Source organism: Pygocentrus nattereri, chromosome 24 (assembly GCF_015220715.1).
Source record: "Pygocentrus nattereri isolate fPygNat1 chromosome 24, fPygNat1.pri, whole genome shotgun sequence".
Lineage (NCBI taxonomy): Eukaryota > Metazoa > Chordata > Actinopteri > Characiformes > Serrasalmidae > Pygocentrus > Pygocentrus nattereri.
In genome coordinates, this window is record NC_051234.1 from 29268324 (window position 1) to 29281978 (window position 13655).

Sequence of the window (13655 nt, forward strand, 5' to 3'; positions counted from 1 at the left end):
CTAGATTCACTGTACTTGTTTGGGTGATGTGCTCTAAAGTGTCGGGTCTTGTTAGTGGTATAAAATGTTAAGATGTCAACAGACTTTGGCTTCATGCGAGTCAGAGTATGTTTAAAAAAACGATATAGGGGCTCCCGAGTGGCGCAACCGTCTAGGCGTTGGCCGTCATCAGGAGACCGTGAGTTTGATCCCTGGTGATGCCACGGCCGTCCGTAGCCCGGAATCCAAGAGAGCACAGTTGGCCTCGATCTCACTGGGTGGGTAGGATGGCCCCCCTTATCCTCCCATCACTCAACGCGATGGTAGTCAGTGCAGACGTCTGTTAGCTGACCTTACAGATCTGGTGGTTGGCGCTTTCCTCCGAGCGCGTTAGGCTGTCCCGTGACGTTGCGTGCGTGGCAAAAGAAGCAGTGGCTGGTTTTGCAGGTCTCGGAGGAAGCCTGTGCTGCCTTCATCCTCCTAGCGTTGACAGTATTGTGTGATTGGTGTGGAATTGGGTAAAAATCCAAAAAAAAAAAAAAAAATGTATTAGTCAATGTTTTTTGCCAGAATCAGAATTTAGAACCGCTGACCAACTGTGCTTGCACACAGTGGAATTAGACCTCTGCTTTTAACCCATCCGTGCAGTGAAACACCCACGTACATGCACACTAGTGAACACACACACTGTGGAGCAGGGAGCACACTGTCTACAGCGCCCAGGTAAGGTGCTTTGCTTAAAGGGCGCTTCATTCATGCCCTGTCAGCTCAGGGGTTTGAACGGTCACAAGGTTGGTTCCCTAATCACCAGCCCACGACTGCCCATGTGATTGGCTCTCACCAAATTAAAGGAATATTGGCTGTTTGCAGATCACATGTTTAGGCCAATTCCAAACTGTAGCCAATCAGTCTTAATATCTCTACCGCTGGTGCTTTCTGTGTGTTCCAACTTATCGAAAAACGAAGTATCGTGATACTTAAGACCTGTTTACAGTTTGCATTAACAAATGTTTTGTGTCTGGATAAACGTTGGCCGGATTCCGTTTACACTTTAAAATGCGCCCCAGTGTGACCAGACGAGATCCGATTGTACTTTTCCCTCGTGAAGGACCCTACGTCCTTTCCGTTTGACTTTTGTTTACCCTTTTTTTTTCCTGTTTCAATACAAGTGGATGCTTTCATCAACCTAGAGCGCAGAAGGCTCTTGGTTTGGGACTAACTTCAGCCTTCAGTGTATCTTCCATCTCTTGTTTCATCGTTTATTCTCTCGTCTGCTAGTCAGCACTTGACTGACACATTTCCACTCACATAATTGTATACAGCTAACAAAGATGCCTTCTGTTCACACTTGTCTTAAAGGCATCTCTAAAACCAACTCACGCTTGGTGCTTCTTTAGTTTTGAACTGTTAGCAAACTTGTTTTTTTTTGCTGTGCGGTGTTCTTTTGTGCAAGAATGTAGAGAAAGAGATCGCATAAGCAAGTCTGTTTGGTGATTTAGGACCGCAGTTTGCACTGTGGTAATTGATGTGCCTAAGCTTTTCAACACATTTTGACCGATCGGCTATATCTAGGGTGAGCTGTGCTGGACTATTCTTTAAACGCCAAAGAAAAGGTCTGGAAGCAAGAAGAGGCTCAACCTCCTTCTTCTTTATATTCTTGCTGTTTGTCGCTCCCCCCGACAGTGCCTGCCTCGTCTGTTCTGCACCAGATCCTCTCCTAATTTCCAGGCAAATGAGAAGGCCCTCGTGGCTAATGCTTGGTGACAGGAGTCACAGAAAAAGCCCTGTTGCATTAATCATTACAGATTTTGTGCCATTGTCTCACCCGACGTTCGTTCGGCCGCCCAAACAGCAGCCTCACAGATATACAGCTCTGCACTGATCTTCTGCTTTTAAAGGGATCAGAATTTCTCCGTACCTTATACTTCTTTAGTTGTGCTCTTTAGTTCTGCTAATGTAACGAAAGCATTTCTAGATTGTTTTCCCAATTAAAACAGTCTTGCCTAGTTGATTTTAGTATAAAAAAGTTGTAATTAATTTTCACATTAGACTTTTACATTAACGAAGTACAAAGACGGTTTCTGTTACTTTGCCTTTGTAAGTGGAAACATGGAATTTTTGGAATGCCAGGGGCACCCAAACTTTTGCACATAACTGTACGAAAGCTAATGAAGGCTGTATCAAGTTTTCTGAATGCCTCAAAAAAAGGTCAGAACTATCCTGAACATCAGCTTGACCAACCAGGCTGCTGTCCAGTGTTTTACTGGCTTCATTAATGTTCTTTAGGATTGAATCTTAACTTCAGTGCAAACCCAAAGAAGCACACTTGATTCACTGGCTGCGTCTGGTGAGGGGGAAATTAGATTTTCCCAGAACTAGTCCTTTAATATGTTAGTTCGCCGCAGTGCTCTAGTAAAATCAATGCTTCTGTACGTGGTGGTGCAGGAGAGAAGCTGTTTTTGTGTCTTACTGCTGCAGAAAGCCTCTTTACAAAGATGTGTGTGCTGAAATACTCTTTGCCTTTTGTTCTGATGTTTGCCTTTTTTCCCTTTCTGCAGGTGACATCACACAGAAAGGCTATGAGAAGAAGAGGGCAAAACTACTCGGAGCTTATCTGCCACAGCCTCCAGGTAAATTTCTTGGTGCTGCCCACAGCTTGGCCTCCCTCCACAGGGACGCCTGAGCTTATCTCAGCCTGGAGAATGGTGCGCCCAGAGAGTTAAGCGGCGATACCGATCTGAGCGAGGGAGAGAGACAGAGAGAGAGCGAGAGACGTCTTGTGCAGCAGATGGGGTCTCCTTCGCTCCTCCTCCTATTCGAAGAGGCTCTGAAAAGCTGCTTTGGGTGTACGGTTTCTCCAGAACGGGGAGTCTAGGGCTTCAGATCTCAGCAGAACGATTCCTCACAGGTATCTTCTGCTCAGCTCCTCAGAGGGTTTTTTCCAGCACATTGTCTCCTTTGTCTAGGTTCCTTTTTGTCAAACGATACTGTAATTGCCTGGTTTTTCTTGTGGCCCTTTCAAAGCCTCATTAGGAAAGCTGAGCATTCCATAACCTTATCCAGCCGTGGAGCTAATGGAGCTCTCTGCGCATTGCTCCCTGGCCTCCGCTTGCTCAGAGCTGATAAGAGAGTGTCTGCACTTGAATTAAGACTTCTTCATAAGCTTGACTTGAGGGCTTCATGAAAGGTGCTCAGAAACCCCTCCCTGCTTTAACATGGGTTTGAACTGTTATAATCTTCCGTAGCTTCTCTAAGGCTTTATTTTTCTGTTACGTTAAATACGAACTCCCTTGATGAAAAAGGCCTTGTTTCAAATATTTTAAAGGAAAAAGTACCCTGGAAAACTGTATTTTGCCTTTTTGAATTGAGATCGATTTACTGTGGGAACGTTTGTAAAGATGTAAGAATTCTTAAAAGAATGCATCGTTCAGTGCGTATGATCCAGATATGGACACTAAAGCCTTGGGTTCACTGCATGACTTTTAAAGTCTTAATAGATTATAAAAGACTGGGCATCTCATTTAATCATATCTGATTAGTTTTTACAGATTTTTTGTGTGACTGAAATGTCACAGACTGAACGATTAGGGGTCACACGCGAACTCTTGTGTTGTCCTGCTACTAGGAGTCCCAAATAAACAGATGTGGAGCTGCTGCTACTCTGTTCTCTGCTGTTTGCACTGAAACAGTAAAGAAGCAGCAGGTAAACATGTTTAAGTGACGATCATTGTTGTCGACGACTGCGCTCGTACCTTAAACTCAGCTCATTAAAAAGCTTCGCTCCACACAAGAGGAGCTTCATTCTTCATTTTTCCTTTTTTACTTCATGTATTTTCGTCTTTCGCACTCTCTGTTTTCATTGGCTGTTGCTGGAATCTCTTCAGATTGAGTCGTTTATCGGTTAACACTGCTACTGGAATCGGTTGAAAAAATCAAACGTGTAATAAACTCTGGCTGGTCTGAAACACAATAGGGAAGCCAAAAATCTGAGTCTGCACCCCTCAAACATGACTCTACTCTCTCCAACTGACCCAAAAATCTGCAGACTGGAGCCGACCAGCACAGACTCGGCCAGACTGAGAATCAGGGCTAAAATTGGGGTAAAAGTAGTGCAGTGTAACCCCGGCTAAAGTCGAAACCACAACCCATTTGGCATTCACTGTGGTTGTGATGTTACCATGAGCACATTTACATATAGCCGCCTGTTTAGCCTTCAGGACAATAGCAGCTCATTTATGGTGCAGTGATAAGGAGTGTTGTCACTGCAGACAGTCTGTATCATGAGCAGAGTGTTGGAGTGGAAGATGTGAAGAACTTTGTAACATTCCTATTCCTGTTGGGAAGCAGATGGATCTTTATGTAAGGTCCCAAACATCCAAAAGGTGTGGATGTCGGTTTAGACTAGGAGTGTGTTCAAGTGCTCAGTTGACTGTTTGAAGCGCCAGTGCCGGTACACTTTGCTATTACAAAACCCAAGCCTTAGCGTATCATTACTGTTGGAACAAAACTTCGTACCTCCAATATGGAAACTTTACAGGAGAAGGAAAAAACATACTTTACTTTGATGTAAGTCAGTGGAACCAGACATGTTTCGAAGTAATTCTGGACCGTGTCTTTTGGTCCATTCATCACGACATTTGCACACAATGGCCAAAAGAGCCACAGGCGTTTTCAAATAATGTCAAAAACTGAAAAATGCTTGTTGACTTAAATTAAGCTTGTTGCTTGGGGCGCTTTGTTTGGACATGATTTGGAAGTTAAAGGTAACATTTATTGCTAAATAGGCTAACTACCTGTCTAGGTCCACAACCAGAATCAGAGTCGGTTTTATTGGCCAGGTGTGCTGCACACACAACGAACTACAGTGCCCATAACCAATGCCATTGCCACGATATAATGCTTACATATAACAGTAAGACAATAGACGCGATCAGACAGTTGACATGATTCTACAACAAAGACCACAGATATTGCACAGCCCAGGAATATTGTATGTTTTTAAGTATAGTCCAAAAATTGCTCAATTTAAGTTTTGCACCAAATAAGGACCAAATATTACTTGACGAATTATTGAGTATTGCACAATTCTCAGTGTGTGGTTTTTGGGATATTTTGGCACATGACTTGTGTGAGTGTTCATTTAGGTTAATGCCATTAATGTAGGTTAACAGCAAGCAGACAGAAACTGTTCTTGTGCCTGGATGTTTTGGCGGCAGGTGTTCTGTAGCGCCTGCCGGATGGGAGTAGTTCAAACATACTGTGTCCTGGGTGTGAGGGGTCCTCAGTAATTTCCCCCGACACGGGAAGAGTACAGGTTCTGGAGGGAGGACAGGTTGTTGCCGATGGTCTGTTCTGCAGCTCTAACTGTCTTTTGCAGTCTGGACTTCTCTGCTGAACCAGACAGGGAAGATGAGCAGAGTCTGGATTCCGTGAAAACCAGTGAAAACATTTCTCTGACAAAATGACGTATTGACGTGGAGAAGAGAGCTTGTGGAGAAGACGACAAGTCTCCATCATCATTCAGCGATGTACTGGTTAGCTCTAGTGTTAACTTAATAACTCTTGTGAAGTGGCCTCAGTTACTACAGTTAGTTTTTCAAAAAATAAAACTTTTTTTTGGCTGCAAATTTTTTTGTGCAGTTTTCTGCCTCACTTTGTTTGGATAGTCCACTTTAGTCCCCAGTAGATTATCTACAGATGTTCAAATTGTTAACAAACTATCTGTTGAAACTCAGTTGATGCTAAATAGTGGTGGGGTTAGTGTTAGGATTCGGACCAGGGTTAGGCCTAGGACCATGGTGAGGATTGGGTTTATTTTTTGGTCCGAGGGTCAGGATTAGAGCCAGGTTTAGAGTTAAAGAAAATTATGGTCAATTTTCGTAGAAATTCCATTGAATGAATGAACTTAAAAGTAAATTAAGTATCTACAAAGCATCTACAGTGGACTATCCAAATAAAGTGTTGCCTTTTTTCTTTTTGGACAGTTTTTTTTTACCCCCTCCTCCCAGTTAACTGAATATCAGTTCATTAACTCTTACTGATACTCAAATTTCACAACTAGTCAGATTGTGCATCCCTAGTTAGAAAGTAACAGTCTGCCCCATGCATTTCAGCCTGTAATGCTTTTTGAACAGTACAGTACAGCCAATTAGAAGTCATTTGCATTAGCCGTGCGCAATATGGCAATATTTTGTCATTAATGTGTTGAATTTTGTTCACGCTTTTCTGAGCAGATTGTGGATATTGTCTGTATGTAAAGAATACTGAACAACTGCATGTGTCATAACAGAGAGAGCATCAATGAGCCTGTTTAATTGGATTTTGTGCAGTGTAGTGTGTGAAACGCTGAATAAAAATAACCGCATTCAGTTTCTGATGGCTGTTTTGAAGTGTGGTACTGCTAGTGCATTGTGTCTGTGTCAGAATATCATTCATATATATATATATATATATATATATATATATGTGTGTGTGTGTGTGTGTGTGTGTGTGTATCACAGTATAATGATATTTTTGCCACATTGGCTACCTCTATTTTACATATTATCAGTTTTAAAGACGCAGTAAATACAGCCTGTTTATTTCTGAGGAATAAAGAGACACTGGGAGTTGGTCTTGAATTTTTATCTGACAACACAAGTAAACTTCAGAGACGAAATACCTGTGTGCAATATAATCAATACTCCATGTGCAATACATGTAAAATATTCTTACAATGTCAAGATTTTTTTTGCTTTTCTATTTATTCTGTTTAGATTGTTAATTTTGTGAAGGACAGAGTTTATATATTTTTATCTATAGTATTATATGTCACTGCTTTTTAATGAAAAAAAAAACCTGTTGCCGTTTACATTGTGTTAAATTTTCATAATGAATGGACTTAACAGTAACGACTCAGAATTACTTGGGGAAAAAAGTCTGGTTCCATTGACTTACATTAAGAGTACAGTAGGTTTTTTCCTTCTCCTTTAAAGTTTCTGTTTTGGAGATAGGAGGTTTTGTTCAGACAGCAGTGATTTTTACCAAGTAACAATCTGTAACCTTAAGTAATTAGGCTGATACCTTGTTTGAGTGCCCTGCTATCGCTTTGCTGCTGTAGCACTGTGAGTTTCCCCCGTTGTGGGACTAATATTGGATTATCTCATCTAAATAAAACACAAGAAAAATGTAGGATTTCAAACAGGTGGTTACTGAGAGAGAACGGCGTTTTCTGTAAAACATGTAAAACCATCAATGCATGTGCAAATCTCTGCCCTGCCAGCCCTTGGAGGCTGACCGCCTCTCGTCCTCAAACTGTAAGATGCCATTAGTTGGAGCGTAATGGGAACAGGCCGTCGCCATTAGCATGGAGAGATTCTCTGCAAAGTAATTGCTCGTTTCATCTCTGGAGCCTGTGTCGCTGTCCGTGGCTGCCTGTAGAAGAACGGTGTGTCTGTGGAGGGACTTTTTCACCCTTTTCATCGTGTCCTTACCGTTTTATTTTTAACTGACGATTTGACATTTCAAGGCATCTTTTTTCTTACCCAAGCCGAGCGACTGTACGCTGCGTCTGCATTGTTGATGAGAACAGCGTTTGTCGCCATAGCAACAGGCAGCCAGCATGTCCTCTGTCTGGTTGTGAGTAAAATATGACATCATGGCTGCAGCTCGGTGTGTGTATGCTGCAAGGATGGACAGCAGCGCCCAGGATATCGCTCTGTGGGTCGTATGAGATCTGCTAGAAGAGGTTTAGCAAGCCTCACTACAGTTTGGACACGATTAAAATCCTTTGTTAGACTGTTACAAAGACGAGACACGTGAAGCCGAGCCTCCGCCCTTTGTTTTTGTGCTTGGGTGGGACACGCAGTACAGTCTGCTTTCCCCCCCCTGCCAGTACACCATGCCTCAGTAGCCTCTTTCCAAAGAGGCTGAATACCCTCGTCCGGTGTCTCTCAGAGTCCTCCAAGGACTTTAAGTGCATCCATTTACCCACACAGAACAGGGACTGTCTCTGCAGGACACTTTGGCCGATTGCCGGGGAGCAAAAACGTTAACCCAATCAGGAGTGATTGGTGGAAATGACCCTTGCTAGCAGAGAGAGCAGAGCTTTAATCGGACATGAAATTTTATTCCAAACCTGAACATAACCAACAATATTTTGCTAGAGTCCTCACCTGACCTGCAGGCACAGGTTTTGAATCCAAAACTAACAATGTTCTGTATCCTGTAGACTGTAGTCTGTCTGAAATAACCGTAGCCTGACACAGTTCTGACCTACCCAGCTTCAGCCCAACAAGCTTCTGGCTGAAACCAGCCTGTATTTCTGTCTGAACCCGACTGTAGCCCAACAAAATTCTGATTAAATACCCACTGTAGCCCTCAAAATTTTCTGTGAAATTGACAGTAGCCAAACAAAAATCTGTCTAAACTCAACTCTGATGATAGCAGTTGCGAAATTGCGTTGTAGTGACAGCATTCGCTGTAATCAGATCATCGATAAACAGCATAAAAATAAATAGCCAAATCATCTTTGGAAAATTAAGGTTAAATTCTATTAAATAAACTGGAATGTAGCTGACAAAATTCTACATGAAATTCAACTGTAGCTAAAAAATTACCTGACTGTACTCGACTGTAACTGACACGATTCTGATTGAAAATAAGCCGTAGCTGAAAAACTTCTGTCTGAACCGACTGTAGCCCCTCAGTTGTAATTGAAACTCGAATTCAGATTGAAGACCGACTGCGGCCAACAAAATTCTGAATGAAGACAGACTCTAGCCCAACAAAGCTCTGATTTAAACCTGATTTTAACTATCATAATTCTGTCTAAACACAACTGTAGCTGAAAAAAATCAGTTTGAAGCCTCATTTTAACTTGGCTGTAGCCTGACAACATTCTCTATAACCCTGACTGTAGCCTGATAAAAGTGTCTAAACCGACAGCAGCCCAGAATCAGGAGGTTTAAAGGTGGGACCGAGTCTGCCAACAAGACATTCTGTCCAGCAACGTATGCCCCCTGTGCCCAGTCTATTCTAGTCTTCATCAAGCACTCTGTGCATCCGTGCATCATCTGGGCTGGACATGCTCTCTCACCTTTGCGCCTGGTGGAGTGAATAAATCTTGGTGCTGGGACATTGCTGATGAAATTGATTTCTGACTCAGGGGTCAAACAGCCCTTGGCTGGAGCACTGGACTGAACTCAGTCAGGCAGGAGCGCACGAGTCCCTCAGTCTGAGTGACGCCAGAACACAAGACGACATCGTTAGTGCAGCAGCCCAAAAGCAGAGCGCAACAATACGGCAAACATCACTACTAGCTCAACAGCCTAGACACTCAGCAGCTTCCGCAGATCCTTAGTTTTTTCACAAAGATTAAAGTGAATAAAGTCGGTCCAGTCTAGATTTGATAGGCTGTTGATTACCATGAAATGCTACAGTGTGCAGTGTATTTGCATTTACACTTGTTTTGGCTTTCCCCCCTCCAATTTATTCAACACTACGGATATTTAAACATCTTGCTAACGTCTGAAAACGTGCCTCACATCCCTCAGTTGTGTTGTCCATCTATGCGAGTGGTGTAAGTAAAGAGCAGTGGAGTAAATCAGCCTTAACAAAGAATTGGAATTTGATCTGACCTAATATAGCAAATGCCGATCCATTAAAATATGCCCTCTCTAGCAACGACATAACAACACTGCAAAACAGCAGCACGCTGGAGCCAGTGAGCCTACCCACAGCTTTCTATACCTACACTGAAAGCCTTAAAGCAGGTTATCCACGCTCTGCCTCAGCTGCAGTTATAGCTACCACCAACTGAGTGATGGGAGAGAGAGAGAGAAGGAGAAGGAGGAGTGACAGAGTTGGGGACAAAGAGGCATAGAGAAGAGATAGGGTGTGAGAAAGAAAGGGAGGAAGAAAGAAAAGAACAGGAGGAAAGAGGTCGCAGGAAATCGGGAATGCAAATCACACAGGCAGGTGTGCAGGAGTTGAAAGCTGAGGCAGAGGGAGGGGTGGTAAAAGCAGAAAACACCCCAAGCGGGGAAGGAGAGCAAGAGAGAGAAAGGGAGAGTGGTAGATGCAGAGATGTGCGAGGTGAATAAGTAATAAAAGCAGGCCTGCAGTGCTTCTGACTAGGTTGCGTAATCTCTCTCTGTCTTTCTCTTTCCCTGTCTCCCTCTCTCTCGCTATCTCTCCCTGTCTGTCCTTCAGGACTTGAAGCATCCATGGCACACGAGCGCAGACCGCCCATGGGCCCCTCCTCCGCCTCCCGGTACCACCGCAGACGCTCTTCCGGCACCCGAGACGAGCGCTACAGATCAGGTGAGTCTGCAGCAGCACCACCTACAGGCATAGCTGGACAAGCAACACAATGGAGTTAAGAAACAGTTCGGAAAAAAAAAGAGTTTACACATTTTTCCAGCTGTATTGCTGAATATTGACTCCCTTCACCCCATGTGACTCCTCTTCATGTACATACACATCATGCAGGCTTAGGGCTGACTCCAGGGCCTTTATGAAAAAAGTCAGTCTTAATATCAGTGAACCAGTGAGCTTGCCTGTTCCAAAACCTAGACTGCTGTTTGGCTGCCTGAATTACATTTTGTAAGTGTTTCTTTATCAGTCTGTAATCTACTGCAGCCAGCAGACCCAGCAGACACTCCCACTTCCAGCACTTTGCATGAATTTATGGTTTAAGCCACACCTGCTGTTCCTTTGTTTTTTGAAAGGAGGCATTGAGAAAAGTATCGTTTAGAAATTGGTACTTGGTACTGATGTTTTTTTATCGGGGGCAAATTTTTATTGTTTAAAAATGTAATTTTATTTTTATTTTTATTTTATTTTATAGTGGTAGCATAGAATCGATGGTAACCAGGTACTCAAAACCTTTTCCATACCCAGCCCTAAACAAACATGTGCAATTTATGTTGTTTGTATCAGTAAACATATATTTCCGCTCAAAATAAACAACAGAAATTGGGAACAGCTGTTCGGCTACACCATGAACGTTTGTTCATTTTTATAACTTACAGTAATGTGCGCTAAACCATATTGGCAAGTCTGCGCAACCTTAACGAACACCTGGATGTAATTTGACTACATTCCCAGCCTTGCTAACTTTCGTTACATCTTTCATTACAAGCTATTTTCCTTCAGTCAGTGTCTTAAAGGACCTGTGTTTTCAGCATCGTAGCTCACATGTCGTCTAAAGGCTGTGTGTTAATTTTATGACTTGCTTATCTCAGGGCGTGCGGTGTAGTTAACCTCCTCCCTCAGACCAAATACATGGCAATTGATGTGTCAGCAAAACAAACTTTCTGATTGGATCTCTGTTTGAAGTATCTCATGGCCTAGGAGTGCTTTGTGCTTTATCTGCGTGGCAGAAATATGGTGTGTATGTGGGTGTGTGTGTGTGACAGTGAGAGATTAATCTGTAAGAAGCTGGAGGCTGAAGGTGTTTGGCAAGCGGATTGATTCAGACACCTGATAACTTCTGTCTGTCAGTTTTCTCTGTCTCTTTCTTTGTGTCATTTCTCATGGAAAGCCACTTATAAAAACATGTTTTTTATAGCTCATATGTCCAAATCAGACTCACTGCACTGCTTTCCAGACACTATATTGCACATGAAGCCACAGTAATCAGTATTTTCAAACAAGTCGTACAGTGTTGCTAAAAGTACATCTGCTGGAAAGATCAAATGAGTCACTAATCAGGATTTGTCACCATAGAGTCTGTTGTTGTTTCAAAAATCTCATTTGAAAAGCTCTGCAAGACAAATATGCTATCTTTGACCCCAGTTTACATATTATACTAAAAAAATGAAAAGCTGGATTTGGAGGTAATACTTGCTTGAAGGGCATTTTGCTTGTTTTGGTACACATACTTTTAAGATTGTGTCCAGTATGGCTTTGCCAAGCAGTGTTTGTTCATTCCTCCATACAAATCTGGACAACCGCAGTTAAATAGTGGCTGGACCAGCAGTGAGCCACCCTCTTTACTGATTTTCTGTCACTCTGCGGGCAGCTTCAACTGGATTCTGTTAGAATTTTTACCCAATTCTTTAAATGAGGCTCTGTTGCTTTGGCAGAGTGAGTGGGGTCATTATCAGAGTGCTTTCAAGAATCAGTCTGGCTTTCCCACCATCGAGCTCCTCTTCTGTTTTGCCCAAATGACCTTCAGTAAACAGATTTCACCTCTGTCATTGTCGCAGGTTATATTATGTTATATTTAGGTTGTATTGACTCCACACACCCCGTCTCATATCCAGGCTTTTTACTTTATTGTTCTGTTTTAAAACTTTACGTTATGGGCTTCTGGTTCTCTATGGACTTGAGAATGGTTGTGTAACTTCAGTGCTCGCTGACCATTTGAAAGCACAACCCTAAAGTTGCATCGAATATTGACATGGAAAGAGTGGTTTCCCCCCAGTTTTCACCCCGATTTAATCGTCTCCAGTTCCACCCACAAGTTAGGACTCTCCAAATCACACGATACTACCAGCGCTAGGGGGTGAAGGCTAATACAGGCTCCCTCCAAGATCTGTGAAGCTGCTTTCTTTTCGAACTGCCGCTCACACAATGGCAGTGGACAGTTGAACGCGTTCGGGGGAAAGCACAAACCGCCAGTTCTGTTACGTCAGCTAACAGATGCCTGCACTGACTAGCATCACGCTGAGTGATTGGGGAGATGGGGGGGCCATCCTGCTCACCCAGAATGCCAGTTGTGCTTTCTTGGACTCCTGGCTACGGATGGCTGTAGCATCACCAGGGATCGAACTCACAAACTATGAATAAAGGGGTTGTCACTAGAGGTAGGAGTATTGTGTGTTCGAATACTGAAACAGTGGTACAACTAATTAGCCTAAGCAGTTCTCCAGAACTTGAGCAACATGGCGCTAAATTGTCAAACGCCAGTCTTGAGAAAATTCTGGACAAAATTAGAGACTTTAGATGCGACAGTAAACAACAGCTTGCCGATATAAAACGCAAACTGACCAAGACGAACAGAAGACTGGACGAGGCCGAGTGACGCAGTGAGGGAACAGAACAAAGACAGAATATGAACTGTTGAAACTGGTTCTGAAACAGAAGCTACTCTTCAAGCAAAACTGATTGACCAAGAAGGGTGCTCGCAAATCTGTGGCATCCTTGAAGTTATATAGGGATGCTGCATGGTGAGCTTTTCAGAGACCCTCCTGAATGCCAGCTTGAGCCCATGCACCAAAACCCACTCATGGGATTTGGTTGAAACCTCGTTCAATCGGTGCAAAGTTTCCGAGCTACTGAGTGAAGGAAGACAGACTTCGGAGAGCCTGGTACAAAAAAGAAATCTACAACAACAGTACAGTACGGTAGGACTTTAAAAACACTGTAAAGCCTCTGAAGGTATGTTTTCATTGTTTGTACCATGATGAACAAAACATGTACCTGCGCAGCCGCTTTATTTATAACAGTGCAATAATATGGGGACCAGTATCCTAATATTTGAGTAACCATGCCCAGCCCAAGCTTAGAGCTCTCTGGAGAGTTGTCCTAATAACAGCTTGGATCATTAGAGGCCATAGCTGTGTCAGTGTGAGGAACAGTGCCATACTTTCATATTTTCCTGTGACTACATATGGCAGTGGGTGCAGGGTACTGTCAGCTATGCTGTCAGCTTTGCATATACTCTCTCTCTCTCTCTCTCTCTCTCTCTC

At 43.1% G+C, this 13655-nt stretch overlaps 1 protein-coding gene across 10 annotated transcripts in view; it reads left to right on the forward strand.

The window, feature by feature from the left end:
* Window positions 1–13655, forward strand: part of dip2ca (disco-interacting protein 2 homolog Ca) — a 167501-nt gene that overhangs the window by 69763 nt on the left and 84083 nt on the right. For all 10 annotated transcript variants that reach the window (XM_037534029.1, XM_017710432.2, XM_017710438.2 and 7 more), the window contains exons 2-3: window positions 2538–2609; window positions 10171–10281. In XM_037534029.1, the coding sequence (XP_037389926.1) occupies window positions 2538–2609; window positions 10171–10281 (183 nt within the window). The remainder of the gene's footprint in view (window positions 1–2537; window positions 2610–10170; window positions 10282–13655) is intronic.